Here is a 15,943-nt window from a genome sequence, read left to right as displayed (position 1 = left end):
CATAGGGGGACACATGAACAGGCAGGATCAACCAGGTTTTTGGAACAGAGATAAGGCAAATGACACAGCACAAACACTATGCTGTGTATTCTGCTTTAAAGGATAAGGATTTTTTTTTATTATTTTTTAGGGTTACAACCACTTTAAATCTTGATCTGGAGGATCTCCGCGACCTCAGATCTTGAACTAAGAAAATAATTTAATGCATTTGACAAGCAAAAATGCCATCCTACACATTCTTCAGCATTGAGGTCTTTACCATACAACATAAACATTTTGAGTGTATAGAAGCAAAATTAGAAGCAAAACTTAATTCTTACCAAATCAGCTGTTGAGGAGGCTGAACAAAAAAGAAAAAAAGGGGTGAACATTAGCACACATTTTACTACAAAAAAAAAAAAAAAAAACACACACACACCAAAGCACCACATCAAGCTGCTTGTGTAACTGCATTTTTTCCAGCTCCACCGAGAGCTTGACACTGCACAGCTCCTTTCCAGATCTTCATTTTTAGGTCTCCGCTCCTCCCACACATGCATGGTACAACATCCATTCATTTCAACAGAAAGTTTGTACTCTGTCAGTACAGGTGACGTACAAACTTTAGAATGAACGCAGATTAAAGGCATGCATCCAATACAGAATAACCCAATAGTAAAGATTCTGAAGAAAAGCAGTGCAGCGTCCAGCAGGCTACATAGCGAAGACTTCAGAGCAGCAAGAACATGAAATTGTAAGACACGGGGATCTAAGTTTAGAGACAAAAAGGGAGATAATGAGAATAAGGCTATGGGAGCAAATGCAGAGGGGGAATTCAACCTGTTTAAAAGTGTGTTGATGCATTAGTTAGTGATTTTTTTAAACTGTTAAAAGCACACAAAGTTAGAAGGTTGATTTCGGGGATTATTTCTGAAAATTGTGGCTAAGGTGGATGTAATCTTTTCAAAGAACAGGAAATAAATGTAAACCCAATCACTAAAATCCCATATATACTTTAACATGTTAATGGGATTTTGAATGTTGTAAAGCAGGGGTAGGCAACCTGAGAGATGGAGATCTACCTGGACAACATTGAAGAGTTTAAAGACCACCGGGTGCAGCCCTTTTTAAAGAAATTTCCTAGCAAACCCCCAATTAAAAGTAAAGACGGCATGAAGAAAACCTAGAAAAATCTATTAAAACTGTCACTTTAAAAACAAACTAATGGCGCGTACACACTATCATATTTTCCGACAAAAAATGTTGGATGTGAGCTTGTTGGCAGAAAGTCCAACCGTGTGTATGCTCCATCGAACATTTGTTGTCAGACTTTCCGTCAACAAATGTTGGCTAGTAGGTTCTCAAATTTTCCTCCAACAAATGTTTGTTGTCGGACTTTCCGATCGTGTGTACACAAGTCCGTCGCACAAAAGTCCATGCGTGCTCGGAATCAATACTCACCAAACACAACATTAGCAGGAGCCCAAAGGGTGGCGCATGACTATTGAACTTCCTTTTTATTGGCTCGCCGTACATCACTATGTTCGTAATTGTTGGCCAACATTTGTGTTTCCGTGTGTATGCAAGACAAGTTGGAGCCAACAATCTTCGAACAAAATGCCACGGTTTTGTTGTCGTAAAGTCCGATCATGTGTACGGGGCATTAGCCTACCTTAAAAGATAGCTTCAGTGAGAAACTCGGTATTCACTTTCATTCACACTTTTTTTCATGCCTGGGGAGTTGGTCACCCCCACAAATCTGATGCCGGAGCTCATCATGAAAAAAAAACATCTGGTACTGCAGGCTGATTTGCTTGACCAGTTTCAGACCTGGCTCTCTGCTCTGGCCAGTGTAAGTAGTAGGTCAAGCAGCATACAGAGGTCAGTAGGATGCAGGGCAGCGTACAAAACTCAGTAGTGGGTAGGGCAGTGTACAGATGTCAGGAGAGCAAAGTACTGGAAGGTCAGGAGAGCACAATACTGGAAGGTCAGGAGAGCATAGTACTGGAAGGTGGGATCAGGACAGCTGGGCATGGTGCTGAGGCATTAGAAGGGCCGAAGTGTCAGAAGAGCATCGGGGGGGGCTGGAGTGTCAGGAGGGTATCACGGGGGGCTGGGTGTCAGGAGGGCATCACGGGGGATAGGTGTCAGGAGGGCATCATGGGGGGCTGGGTGTCAGGAGGGCATCAGGGGGGCTGGGTGTCAGGAGAGCTTAGGTGTCAGGGGGGCATGGGAGGGCTGTGTCATTAGGAGAGCTGAGGTGTCAGGGGGCTGGGGTGGAGAGCACAGAAGTTTTTTTCAATTCAGAGTGGCGCAGGGAAGGTGCAGCTGAAAACCTACATGTCCTTCCGGCAATTCTCTCTTACCTTCCAACCTAGTATCATCCACAAGCCCCTTGGATCAGGGAGGAGGGCCGGTGGAGATGGCCGCAAAAAAGAAAGAGCTTGGGCGTGCTCGGAGAAGAGCCCGAACCCGCCTGAGCAATTCTGGAGGCTACATATTTGTGGGAATGAGGTGATCAGATGCCATCTGCATATAGTGGTCTACAGCAGGGGTCTCCAAACTTTCTAAACAAAGGGCCAGTTTATGCTCCTTTAGATTTTAGGAGGCCTGGACTGTAGCTAGCAAGGTTGGCCATACAGTATACAATTTTCTTGTACAATTTTCTTTAGATTTGTCAAAACGATATAATAGGTCAAACCTTAAACACTTTCAATTTCTATGCAATCAGGCAGGACTTTGCACTATATAGTGGAAGGTAAATCTAAGGGAAATCGAGTAAGAAAATTGTATAATATATGACAAGCTTAGGAGTAGAAAATGCCCCAGCATCAGTGGGAGCAGACCATGTCTCAGGCTTGGTGGTCAGTGGGAGCAAAAATTACATAGCACCCGTGGTCAATAGGAGGAATAGTGCTCCATTATTGGTATTAGTAGAACGAATTCTGCCTCATCATTGGGGTCGGTGGGAGAAATGGTGCTTCATCACCGGTGATCGTGGAAGAATACGTTCCCCATATTACTAGGAGGAACAGTGCCCCAAGGGCCAGATAACGGTAAGCAGAGGGTCAACATCTGGCCAGCGGGCCGTAGTTCAGAGACCACTGATTAACAGCCTCAGAATGTCTTGATGGATTTATTAGAGGTATTTAGGCTCTGAACCATCAGACAAACCCAGAGAGCCATTGTCACCCTTAAAGTGATCTATCACCATAGAGTAACCTAAAAACAAAATTAACTCTGGAGAAGAAAATACGTAGTCATTTTCCAACAGTCTATGTCTTGAAAGGCTGCCATTTCAATACTCCCCAGCTGCCTAAGGTATTCCAGCCTTTCAAGTGGACCGAATAACTGCTCTCTACCTGCTGGCATCTGACAATTGAAAAAACTGTTAGCTTGGTGCTAAAGAGCAGAGGGACGCATACAAGAAACCAAGGCCTGGGTACAGTGTAGGTCAACGATCTAAGAGACTAATATAATCATAACTGTGACAAGAGATCTACTTACCATTTATTATTTCTTCACATCTCTTTATCCATGTTGAAAAGGTTGACTCGGTTGCTAAGAAGGGATAAAAATAAATAAATTCAGCATACATTAGAACCACTGAGCATTATAAACATTTTATCCTACTGGTAACATGCAGTCTAGAATAACAGGTGCATGAAAAAATGACCACAGCTGTCAAAGAACTCAAACCACACTGAGAAATATCTTCCTGTCTGTATTGTCCATAGGTTCCCCCCATTCAACCTCCCATAATGCACTAGGAGACCAATAAAGAAAATATAATTGCCAGTCACAGGTAACAAACTTACATCTTTTCCCTAAAAAAAAAATTTAGCTTAGAGGTAGTTACAAAATGACTCCTAAGAAGGCTACACATAAGCCTATGAGAATACTTCCTGTTAAGCAGTAGCTTGTCTTAAAGTGGATGTAAACCCGAAAAAATTTTTTTAATGAAGACTTCTACCTGGTAGATTAGAGAATGTCAAGTCATCTTGGGCATGCTGCAGTCATGTGGTGCCTTTCCTGAGTTGACTGGATGTTATTCATCAGCGGAGGAAATACATAGTGCAGCTCACAGAGCTCCAGGAGAGGTGCATCTAGTCAGAGCTGGGCAGAGGAGAAGCTGCAGTGATTTTATTATTGCCATGGTACAAGTGTGTGCGTGTGTCTGGCTCCGCTGGGCGGAACCAGAGGACCTGACGTCACCACACTCTCAGCTGATCGGCTTCAGCTGTGTTTTTTAATTGCAACGGTGTTTTACCCTGCTAATGCTTTGATGTCAGTTGTCCATTCATGGATTAAAGCATTTTAAACTTCTGCACAATGAAGCGCCTCTTTTTCTTTTAAAATATAACATTTCCTGCTACGAGTGGTCTTGCTGGAGCAGCTAATAGAGGAGAGTGTTCCTGATTGCTGCCTCTGAAATTTCAACTACCAGGCGTGGAGGGAAGTCTGTCTCTACTCAAAGACCAGCTGTTCTTGACCCTGAGAGGAGTTTTGTTCCGGCTCGCATGATCTCTGTGGTGGGGATCCATCAAATCTGGTAAGCAGCCCCCTTTTCCTATTTCTGCACTGTCTTAGAAGATCCACAGAAGATTTACCGAAGATTTAAAGAGGAATTACACCTCCGGTTTATGATACCATCATTTTCCATATGAACTATAATTTTTTCATTTCTTTATATTCCCATTACTATTTGGTTTTAATTTGCGAAGCGCACGGAACTTTTTCTTTATAACGTACAAAACCTCATGTTCAAGGTTTTTTGGTTGCAGCACTCAGGATTATTTATGTTTCATATATTTGCGATTTTGTGTGTTTTTTATGCATTTTTAAAATAGAGTTTCACTAATTTGATTTCCACATTGGTTTGTCACAGTTGGGGGTAGCGCAGAACATCTACCATATATTGTTCCATAGGATTGGAGAGGCTCTTGAAAAATCCTGGAGGCGAGCATGGGAGGTGATGACGAGGGAGCTAGAGAGCAGGAGGTCTTGAGAAGAACAAAGAGAACGATTAGGTTGGTATTTTGAGACTAGGTCAGTGATGTAACTGGGGGCAGAGATGTGGATGGCTTTGTAAGTGGTTAGTATTTTGAATTTAATTTGTTGGGTGAGCAGAAGCCAGTGGAGGGCTTGACAGAGAGGAGTAGCAGACACAGAGCTCTGGCAGCAGCATTAATGATGGATTGAAGGGGGGACAGACTAGTGGTAAGCCAATGAGGAGAAAGTTGCAGTAGTCGAGGTGGAAGATGACCAGGGAGTGAATTAAGAGCTTTGCTGTGTCATTGGTTAGAAAGGGGAGTATTTTGGAGATGTTGCGGAGGCTGAGGATTTGGACAATGATTGGACGTGGGGCTTAAAGGAGAGTTCCGAGTCCAGGACTAGACCACCTAGGACCTTGGCGTGCGGGGATGGGCTTATAGATTGATTTTGACAGAGATCAGGGGAGGAGGCACGTGGGGGGGAATAAAAATAAGTTTGGTTTTGGATAGATTAAGTTTGAGGAAGGGTGTGACATCCAGACTGATATATCTGATAGTAAATTAGTGATACGTGAGGAGACTGAAGCAGTGAGCTGAGGGGTAGAGAAATAGATTTGGGTGTCATCAGCATAGAGGTGGTATTGGGTATCAGCTGACCCAGTGAGGAGGTGTAGAATGAAAATAGGAGGTCGTCCAAGAACAGAACCTTGGGGGACCCCAACAGAGAAAGGAAGAGGAGAGGAGGAAGTAGAATTGTAAGCAACGCTAAAAGGTGTGGTTGGATAAGTAGGAAGAGAGCCAGTGAAGAGTACAGTCACAGAGACCAAAGGCGTAGAGTTTTTTGAGGAGTAGGGGGTGGTCAACCGTATCGAAGGCAGCAGAGAGGTCCCAGAGTAGGAGTACAGAATAGTGTCCATTGGTTTTGGCCATTAGTAGATCGTTTGTTAGTTTTAGGAAAGCAGTTTCTGTGGAGTGTTTCAGGCAAAATTCAGACTGAAGGGGATCAAGAAGGCCATTATCAGCAAGGTGGTCGCTCAGTGGGTTGTAGACCAGATGTTCAAGCAGTTTGGATAAAAAGAGCAAGGAGATGGGGCATAGGTTAAGATTGAATGGGTCTAGGGAGGGCTTTTTAAGCATGGGGCTGACAAGTGCATGTTTTAGAGAGTTGGGGAAGATGCCAGTAGAGAGTGAGAGATGTGGGTTAGTGTGTAGAATAGAGCCAGAGGGAGAACGTAGCATTTGTGAGGGAACAGGATCCAGAGGGCAGGTGGTAAGATGGACGATAACATGTAGTTTAGCAACCTCGTCTATAGTGGTGGGGTTGAAAGAGGGACGTAATGATTGTACCTGTGGGCATGTAGTGTAAAGCTTGGAGGGTATCTGAACAGTAGAGATCTCCTCGCGAATTGTATCAATCTTCTGTTTGACGTGATTGGCGGTCTCCTGAGCAAAAAGTGAGTTGGTGGGTGGAGGACGAAGTAGAGAGTTGAAGGTAGAGAGGAGCTGATGGGGATGGGATGATAAAAGTGTTCATGAGAGAGATAAAATAGGTCTGCTTGGCAGTAAGGAGGCAGGAATTGTATTTTTGGAGGGCAGATTTATACTGGTTGAAATCTTTGAGACTTCGTCTTACGTCACAGGCGCTGAAGAGCACGGCTATGTTTTTTCAGACTTCTAGTGTCATCTGTTTGCCAAGGTTGAAGGGGACAGGGCCTGATTCTGTGTGTAGTGAGGGGGGCCAGTGTGTCCAATGAGGCTAGAAGGGAAGTGGTATAGACAGAAGTGGCTAGGTCGGTGCAGGACAGGGGTTCAATTTTGTCATAGTGGTGGTCGGTAGCAGAGTAGAGAAGAGAAGGGATGAGATGGCGTAGGTTTCTACGGTGTCAGAAACCATGAACTGAGACTCTCAGACTGAGACAGAAGTACAGTTAAATCACACTTGTTTAAAAATAAAAAAAAAGGTAAAAAAGGTAAACAGAGTAAACATAGTCAAAACATAGCCAGAGTTCAGGAACCAGAACGGATAGTCAGACAAGCCAAAATGTCAGGAAGCAAGAGATGAGCGTAGTAGAACAGCAAGCAGGATCTGGAGCCAGAAGGAATGTCAGCCAAGCAAGTCTTTAACAAGAACACAGGAGAGCGTCTCTAGAGATGTGACCAAGGCGAAGGCAGAGATAATCTGGATTGGACGGCTTAAGTAGGCAGGACTGACGAGCAGGATATCATCAACAGGTGAGTCACTGTGGAGATATGGGAGCTTGCAATTAGCCGACAGCTGAGCGGCCAGCTTTGAGAAGGAAGGGCTGAGCCCAGCCCTGATATACGGGTAACTGTTAGGCGGTTATAAGGAGAGCAGGTGGAGGAGAGGGAGAGTGTGAAACTAAGGTAGTGATCAGAGAGAGGGTAAGGATAGTTGGAGAGGTTGCACGGAGTGCATAAGTTTGCGAAAACAAGGTCAAGGGTATTGCCTTCAGAGTGGGTAGAAGCATGTATCCATTACTTCAGGTCAAAGGAGGAGGTTAGCCTGAGAAGTTTGGAAGTAGCAGGAGTGTTAGTATTAGTAGGGATGTTGAAATCCCAGAAAATGATAGTGGGGATTTCAGAAGAGAGAAAGTAGGGTAGCCAGGCAGAGAAGTCATCAAGAAAGGTTGATACTGGTCCAGGGGGCCGGTAGATAACAGCTATCCTTAGAGAAACTGTGGAGAAAAGACAAATGCAGTGTGCTTCAAATGAGAAGAGTGACAGAAAGAGAGGTGGGTGAAGTACCTGAAAAGTGTTATGTGGGGCTAAAAGGATTCCAACACCCCCTCCTTTGCGTCCATTGGGTCTGGGGGAGTGAGCCCAAAGAAGACCACCCTAGGATAGGGCAGCAGAAGATGCAGTGTCGGATTCATGAAGCCAGGTTTCAGTAATGGCGAGTAGATTAAATGAGTTAGTGATGAAGAGATCATGGAGAGAGGTGAGTTTGTTACAGACACAGCGGACATTCCAAAGGGCACAAGAGAAAAAGGGAGCCTGGTCATGGGAAGAAGAGAAATTGGAACTAGATTGTGTACATTGTGGCTGCAGCCAGAGGATGTAGGGTAATGGGTGCATTGAGTACAGTTAAATGATAGAGGCCCAGGGTTTGGGGATACATCACCAGAGGTTAGGAGGTTTATGAAGGGACATGCCCCTGCTTGTGGATTTAGAATTAGAAGGAGTTGGCAAGTGCAGTAATAAGGAGAGGATAGAAGTGAGGATGATAGATAGATATATATATATCTATCTCTAAGCTGTGGAGTCACATCCTTACATGATACAGGAGTGGATGAGAGTGTGTGCAGTCACGATGCAGGAGTGGATGAGAGTGTGTGCAGTCACGATGCAGGAGTGGATGAGAGTGTGTGCAGTCACGATGCAGGAGTGGATGAGAGTGTGTGCAGTCACGATGCAGGAGTGGATGAGAGTGTGTGCAGTCACGATGCAGGAGTGGATGAGAGTGTGTGCAGTCACGATGCAGGAGTGGATGAGAGTGTGTGCAGTCACGATGCAGGAGTGGATGAGAGTGTGTGCAGTCACGATGCAGGAGTGGATGAGAGTGTGTGCAGTCACGATGCAGGAGTGGATGAGAGTGTGTGCAGTCACGATGCAGGAGTGGATGAGAGTGTGTGCCGTCACGATGCAGGAGTGGATGAGAGTGTGTGCCGTCACGATGCAGGAGTGGATGAGAGTGTGTGCCGTCACGATGCAGGAGTGGATGAGAGTGTGTGCCGACACGATGCAGGAGTTGATGAGAGTGTGTGCCGACACGATGCAGGAGTTGATGAGAGTGTGTGCCGACACGATGCAGGAGTTGATGAGAGTGTGTGCCGACACGATGCAGGAGTGGATGAGAGTGTGTGCCGACACGATGCAGGAGTGGATGAGAGTGTGTGCCGACACGATGCAGGAGTGGATCAGAGACTGTGCCGACACGATGCAGGAGTGGATCAGAGACTGTGCCGACACGATGCAGGAGTGGATCAGAGACTGTGCCGACACGATGCAGGAGTGGATCAGAGACTGTGCCGACACGATGCAGGAATGGATCAGAGACTGTGCCGACACGATGCAGGAGTGGATCAGAGACTGTGCCGACACGATGCAGGAGTGGATCAGAGACTGTGCCGACACGATGCAGGAGTGGATCAGAGACTGTGCCGACACGATGCAGGAGTGGATCAGAGACTGTGCCGACACGATGCAGGAGTGGATCAGAGAGACTGTGCCGACACGATGCAGGAGTGGATCAGAGACTGTGCCGACACGATGCAGGAGTGGATCAGAGACTGTGCCGACACGATGCAGGAGTGGATCAGAGACTGTGCCGACACGATGCAGGAGTGGATCAGAGACTGTGCCGACACGATGCAGGAGTGGATCAGAGACTGTGCCGACACGATGCAGTAGTGGATCAGAGACTGTGCCGACACGATGCAGGAGTGGATCAGAGACTGTGCCGACACGATACAGGAGTGGATCAGAGACTGTGCCGACACGATACAGGAGTGGATCAGAGACTGTGCCGACACGATACAGGAGTGGATCAGAGACTGTGCCGACACGATACAGGAGTGGATCAGAGACTGTGCCGACACGATACAGGAGTGGATCAGAGACTGTGCCGACACGATACAGGAGTGGATCAGAGACTGTGCCGACACGATACAGGAGTGGATCAGAGACTGTGCCGACACGATACAGGAGTGGATCAGAGACTGTGCCGACACGATACAGGAGTGGATCAGAGACTGTGCCGACACGATACAGGAGTGGATCAGAGACTGTGCCGACACGATACAGGAGTGGATCAGAGACTGTGCCGACACGATACAGGAGTGGATCAGAGACTGTGCCGACACGATACAGGAGTGGATCAGAGACTGTGCCGACACGATACAGGAGTGGATCAGAGACTGTGCCGACACGATACAGGAGTGGATCAGAGATTGTGCCGACATGATACAGGAGTGGATCAGAGACTGTGCCGACATGATACAGGAGTTGTCAGACTGTGCCGACATGATACAGGAGTTGGTCAGAGACTGTGCAGACATTATACAGGAGTTGATCAGAGACTGTGCGGACATGATACAGGAGTGGATCAGAGACTGTGTGGACATGATACAGGAGTTAGTCAGAGACTGTGCAGACATGATACAGGAGTTGATCAGAGACTGTGCAGGCATGATACAGGAGTGGATCAGAGACTGTGCGGACATGATACAGGTGGCCAAGTCTCTCTTTTATAACGTTGCAGATCGCAGGTAGAATCGCTGTTCTGCCTGTGATTCCCAAATGGCCACATAACGCATTATGTACTTGCAATCCCGTTACTGCACTCCAATGGCGGTGCAATTTTGCCATGTTTCTCAACCAACAAATTGTGCAAATAAAATTGCGGAATGCATGTTGCTTAAAAGAAGTTCCCGGGACTGCTATTGAGGCCGCATTCGCTCCCGTTTTTGTTTTCATGATTTATTGGGCGACAATCATGGTAAAATTGCACCGCCATTAAAAGTAACTGGGTTGCAACTGCGTTCCGTGTTTTGAGGTGATTTGAGAATCACAGGCAAAATAACGGCGATTCTAACTGCCATTTGGAATGAAAAAGGTGTGAACAGCTGAGTGGACAATAAGGATCATATAACACAGATTCTTGAATCAGGAATACAGTGGCAGCTACAATACTCTTGTGTGAAATTGGCATTCAAAAAGTGGTTTAGGGTATATCTGTTTTATTTTAAATCAGCAAGAACTATAAATTACTGATGCACATTGAGAAAAATGAATGCGGTGGGGTCCCAGTTTGGGCTATAGGAGGTTCAACTTCAGCCCTCGGTATTGGAAGCTTTACAATATGATACAGATCAGTCTAAAGATAATATGTTAATATCCTTATCTACTACCCGTATGGTCAAGGTGAAAAATCAATAGCAAACTGAGGTCTTGGGGTGCCAACTCCCGGAGGGCCATAACAGCTGGAGACACAGTGATTCAACTGAATTATTTGCACAGACTTTTACTCCAATTCGTCTATGCAAGCCAAAAAGGTTGGAGTCTCCTGCATGTTATAGGTGTCATAATGCTGTGGAAATTTTTTTCCGTATGATGTGGGAATGCCCGAAAATACGTCAGTTCTGGTCCAGTATTACCTCTTTCATGGAATTGAAATTAGCTTTACCAAACAGATGTACCCCAGCCAGGTGTCTTTTTTACGCTAAAAAGGCTATTGCTCTATGCTGGAAGAGGCCAGACCTCCTAGTTTACAAATGTGGGTTGATCTGATCAATAATGTCCTGCCCATGTACAAAATGGCCTATACTGCAAGGGGATGTCAAAAGAAATTTGATAAAATATGGTCAGACTGGACCACCACAGTCTCGGAGGAGGTAGAAATTTAAATAGGGTAGGATGCATCTTCGCACTGAGCTACTAGAATGTGCCATATGCTGTATTTATTTTCATGTCTGCATATCTGCGTACCTTGAATGGAGCGTTGTGCCTATTCTAAATGATTTAATAACAATAATCACCAGCTGTTTTATTACCGTTGTATTTTGTGTTTTCTTATGTATAACACCTGGGTACTTATGTGAGTGGTTGTTCCATGTAATGGACGTCAATCTGTATTACTGACCTGACAATATTTACACTGTCCGATTGTCGCTTTGTTTCTCATATGAAAACTAATAAAATACCTGAGCTGGTTTTGCCAGGAGTTGACCACGAGGGCTCACAGATGTAAAATTGTTCCCTAATGCAGCCTTAAATTGACTGGATCAAGCAGATGACTCCTGTGTGTGTAGGAACCTTTATACTGTGTAAATCTTGACACAGTAATATCTCTGAAGAAGTTATGTGAGCAGGCCTCCATTAGTTGCACAATGAAAGTCTGATTGGTGATCTACAAGCAGCCATACCATATGGTGTATACAAATTTAGGGACTGATCAGCAATAACATCATGGATAATTCTGCTACACCAGACACATAATTGACAAGTATAGAATGAAGGAATCTAGATGGTCCCCAACTTTCATATGAGCTGAAGATACACTAGATTAAAGCTACTGTTCTGTTTGCCAAGTTTAGATATGGGCAGACAGATAACTAAAAAAGCAAGCAGGCTTATATAAAAATAGGATTTTTACGTCATACTTACCTGTAAAATCCTTTTTTTTTTTTTTTTTTTTTTTTAGTATATCATGGGACACCAAGTCAGGCTAATATTCATTACCTGCTGGGTCATACTTCATCATTAGGTGAATGGACACTGGTAAATCAAAGGTCTTCAGACAGGAAGTGATCCCCTATATAACCCCTCCCATACAGGAAGTACTTTAGTTTTGTAGCAAGCACTAAATCCTCAAAAAAGAGGGGAGGGATCTCTGAGTCCCATGATGTACTCAAAGAAAATGATTTTTTACAGGTAAGTATGATGTAAAAATCCTATGTTCTTTTTCATACATCATGGGACACAGTCAGGCTAATATTCATTACCTGCTGGGACATCCCAGAGCAATAGCCTTGAGGGGAGGAAGACACCCTGCCAACCAATAGCCATCAGATCTTATACGGCAGCCCGCAGTACACTGCGGCCCAAAGCCGAATCCTTGGCTGCTCGAACATCCACTTGATAAAATTTTGTAAACGTATGCACTGAAGACCAGGTGGCAGCCTTACAAATCTGAGCCACAGATACCCGATGGTGAAAAGTCCAGGAGGTTCCTACACTCCTGGTAGAATGAGCTCTCACCCTAAAGGGAGGAGCTTTATGTTTCAGACCGTAGGCCTGAATGACCAATTGACAGACCCAATTGGCAATGGAAGCTGCCTGCCCCTTCTTGGGTCCCTTTGGTAAAACAAAAAAGGAGTCTGATCCTCGGATCTCCGCAGATCTAGACAAATAAACCTTGACTGCCCGGACAACGTCCAAAGGATGTAGTCGTCTCTCTTCCGCTGAACGAGGCTGAGAGAAAAAAGAAGGCAAAATAATGTCCTGATTTAAATGAAAGACTGACACCACTTTTGGCAAAAAGGATGGAACAGGTCGTAACACGACTCTGTCATGGTGAAGGATCAAGTACGATTCCCTGCATGAAAGGGCCGCCAACTCTGGCACCCTTATAGCTCAGGTGATAGCCATCAGGAAGACTAGCTTGCATGATAGCAAGTCTAATGGAATTTCCCTAATAGGTTCAAATGGTTGTTTCTGTAACACAGACAGCACCAAGTTCAAGTCCCAAGGACACATAGGTGACCTAATTTTGGGGAGGGGGGGGGGGGGGAGCAAGCAAGTTGCCCCTTGCATAAAGGTAAGGTTGGGATCAGTGAATGGGAGGCTAAAGATCTTTGGAAGAATACCGATAGGGCTGAAACTTGACCTCTAATTATACTCAAAGCCAATTTGCTTTCCATAGCCGACTAGAAAAGAGAATTCTCCCAATCGCGTATTTCTGAGGATGCCATTTTCTGGCTTCACACCAAGCAATACAAATCTTCCAGACCTTATGATAAATGTTGCTAGTGACAGCTTTTTTAGAGTAGACATCACTGGTCCCGAGATTCCACAGTCCATTAACACCCTGGCTTCAATAGCCATGCCATCAAATTTAGAGACTGTAAATTGGGGTGGAATATAGGATCTTGAGACAGTAGAACAGGGCAATGTGGAAGCGTCCATGGCCCGTCTATTGTCAGTCTCACAATCTCCGGGAACCAGGGCCTTCTGGGCCAGGCTGGTGTCACCAGAATGACAGGAACCCCCTCTCTCTGAATCCTGCGCAACAAATGTGGAAGGAGAGGGTTGGTTGACCTCTGGCCATCCCCAACGTTGGCAAACTTCCTGGAACACCTCTGGGTGTAGGGACCATTCCCCAGGCAGATCTGCTGGCGGCTGAGATAATCTGCCTTCCAGTTCTCTACTCCCGAAATATACAGACTGCCGATATAATTGCTACATGTCCCTCTGTCCAGGCTAGTATGTAGTTCACCTCGAGCTGAACAACTCCTGTACCATCTTGGTGGTTTATCTAGGCCACTGCCGTGGCATTGTCAAACTGAACACTAATGGGGCAGTCCTGAAGCTCCACCGTCCAAGACCGTAGGGCCAGACGTACTGCCCGTAATTCTAGGACGTTGATGGGCAGGGTCTGCATTGTCCCTGTCCATTTCCCCTGAGCTGTGAGCCAGTCTAGGGTCGCCCCCCAGCCTGAGAGACTGGCATCTGTAGTCAGTGCTCTCCAAGTTACCGGGAGAAAGGATTTTCCCTTTCGCAGGTTCTGATCCTGCAACCACCAGTTTAGGCTTAAGCATGCCTGAGGAGATAAGCACTTTGGATAATCCAGGGCTTTTCTTCCTCTGTTCCAAGCCAACAAGATGTCTTGTTGTAAGGGCCTGGAATGGAACTGGGCATAGGGCACTGCCTCGAAGAAGGAGGATACCATCCTCCCTAAAAGACACATACAGAGCCGAATGGAGGGTTGTCTGGTGCCCTTTAGGGTGATCCTTCAGGGCACAGATCCTTACAGGTGGCAAGAATACTCTTGCTTGGACTGTGTTTAGGATAAGACCTAAATACTTTAGCTGGTCTCAAGGCTGACTTTTCGGTATTTATGATCCAGCCTAAGCTTTTCAAATATCGCACTGTGTATATCATGCTCTGTTCTAGAGCCTGTACTGAGTGATCTTTGAGCAGGGGGTCGTTCAGATACCCGAGCACCAGGATCCCTTGGGCCCTTAAAAGTCCCAGTACTGGTGCTAGGACCTTTGTGAACACCCGGGGAGCTGTAGCAAGCCCAAGGGGTAGAGCCACAAACTGAAAATGACATTCCTCTACTGCAAAACATAGAAACCTCTGATGAGGCTGAAAGATATGTACATGTAAGTACGTGTCCTTTATAATCAAAGGAGGCTAGAAAGTCTCCCCTCTGGAGTGAGATTACTACTGAGCGGACAGACTCCATCTGAAAGGACTGTATCAATAGATACTTGTTCAGGGACCTTAGGTCCAATATGGGCCTTGTGTCCCCATTTGGTTTCTGAACTGTAAACAGGTATGAGTAAAACCATGTGCCCCTTTCGAATACAGGAACCTCTACAATCACTCCTTGATGCATTAGATAATGTAGTGCCTGAAGCAATAAGCTTCTTTTTGGAGGATCCGAGGGAACGCTGGATCTTAGAAACCTCTGAGGGGGAACCCCCCTGCAACTCTAGCTTGTAACAGTGAGATATAATTGAGGCGACCCACTTGTCCTGAATTGTTGTTTTCCAAATGTCCGCAAAGTGCAGCAGCCTTCTCCCCACCTGATGGAGTGGGGGCGTCCCCTCAAAGGGAGGGCTTGGTGCTGAGTTTACAAGAATTTTGGACCAAGGATTTTTCTGGCCCTGGCCTTGCGGCTTGCCCCTGGCCCTGGCGCTCTGTTGGCGGCGGAACCGCCCTGACGCTGAGACATTTGAGGAAGCAGTCCCTGGGTTTTTAAACGAGGAACGTCTGGTGCTTTTCTTCACAGGGAGTAGAGAACTCTTCCCTCCGGAAATCTTTTGGATATATTTGTCGAAATGATCACTAAATAAACGTTCCCCCTGAAACGGGAAACCTGCCAATAACTTTTTACAAGGAAGCTCGGCTGACCAGTTCTTAAGCCATAAAAGTCTGCGCATATGTACAGACAAGAGAGCCAGACGAGAAACCCACTGTATTGAATCCTTTAAAGCATTAACAGCAAAACACAGCGCTTGCGGAATATCTGTCTTGCTTTCAGGCAGATCATCCTCCTGGGTAGGCCTATCAGACCGTTGGACCTGATCCTTTACTGACTGGCAAATACCAATTGCTGCAACAGCTGACTGAATAACTGAACTGGCCAAAGAAAAGGAAGCCTTTAATAATTAATCCAATTTCTTGTCAACAAGGTCTTTCAAACCCTGTGGCTTATCTACCGG

At 45.7% G+C, this 15,943-nt stretch overlaps 1 protein-coding gene across 1 annotated transcript in view; it reads right to left on the bottom strand.

Moving 5' to 3' along the window:
• SUGT1 (SGT1 homolog, MIS12 kinetochore complex assembly cochaperone) overlaps nt 1-15,943 on the bottom strand; it is a 232,010-nt gene that overhangs the window by 136,080 nt on the left and 79,987 nt on the right. Inside the window, exons 7-8 of the mRNA XM_073614228.1 lie at nt 3,487-3,540; nt 321-340 (exon numbers count right to left, since the gene is read on the bottom strand). Coding sequence (XP_073470329.1) covers nt 321-340; nt 3,487-3,540 — 74 coding nt within the window. The remainder of the gene's footprint in view (nt 1-320; nt 341-3,486; nt 3,541-15,943) is intronic.

Source organism: Aquarana catesbeiana, linkage group LG02 (genome assembly GCF_042186555.1).
Source record: "Aquarana catesbeiana isolate 2022-GZ linkage group LG02, ASM4218655v1, whole genome shotgun sequence".
NCBI classification, from domain to species: Eukaryota; Metazoa; Chordata; class Amphibia; order Anura; family Ranidae; genus Aquarana; species Aquarana catesbeiana.
This window is presented reverse-complemented; position numbering and strand designations above follow the sequence as displayed.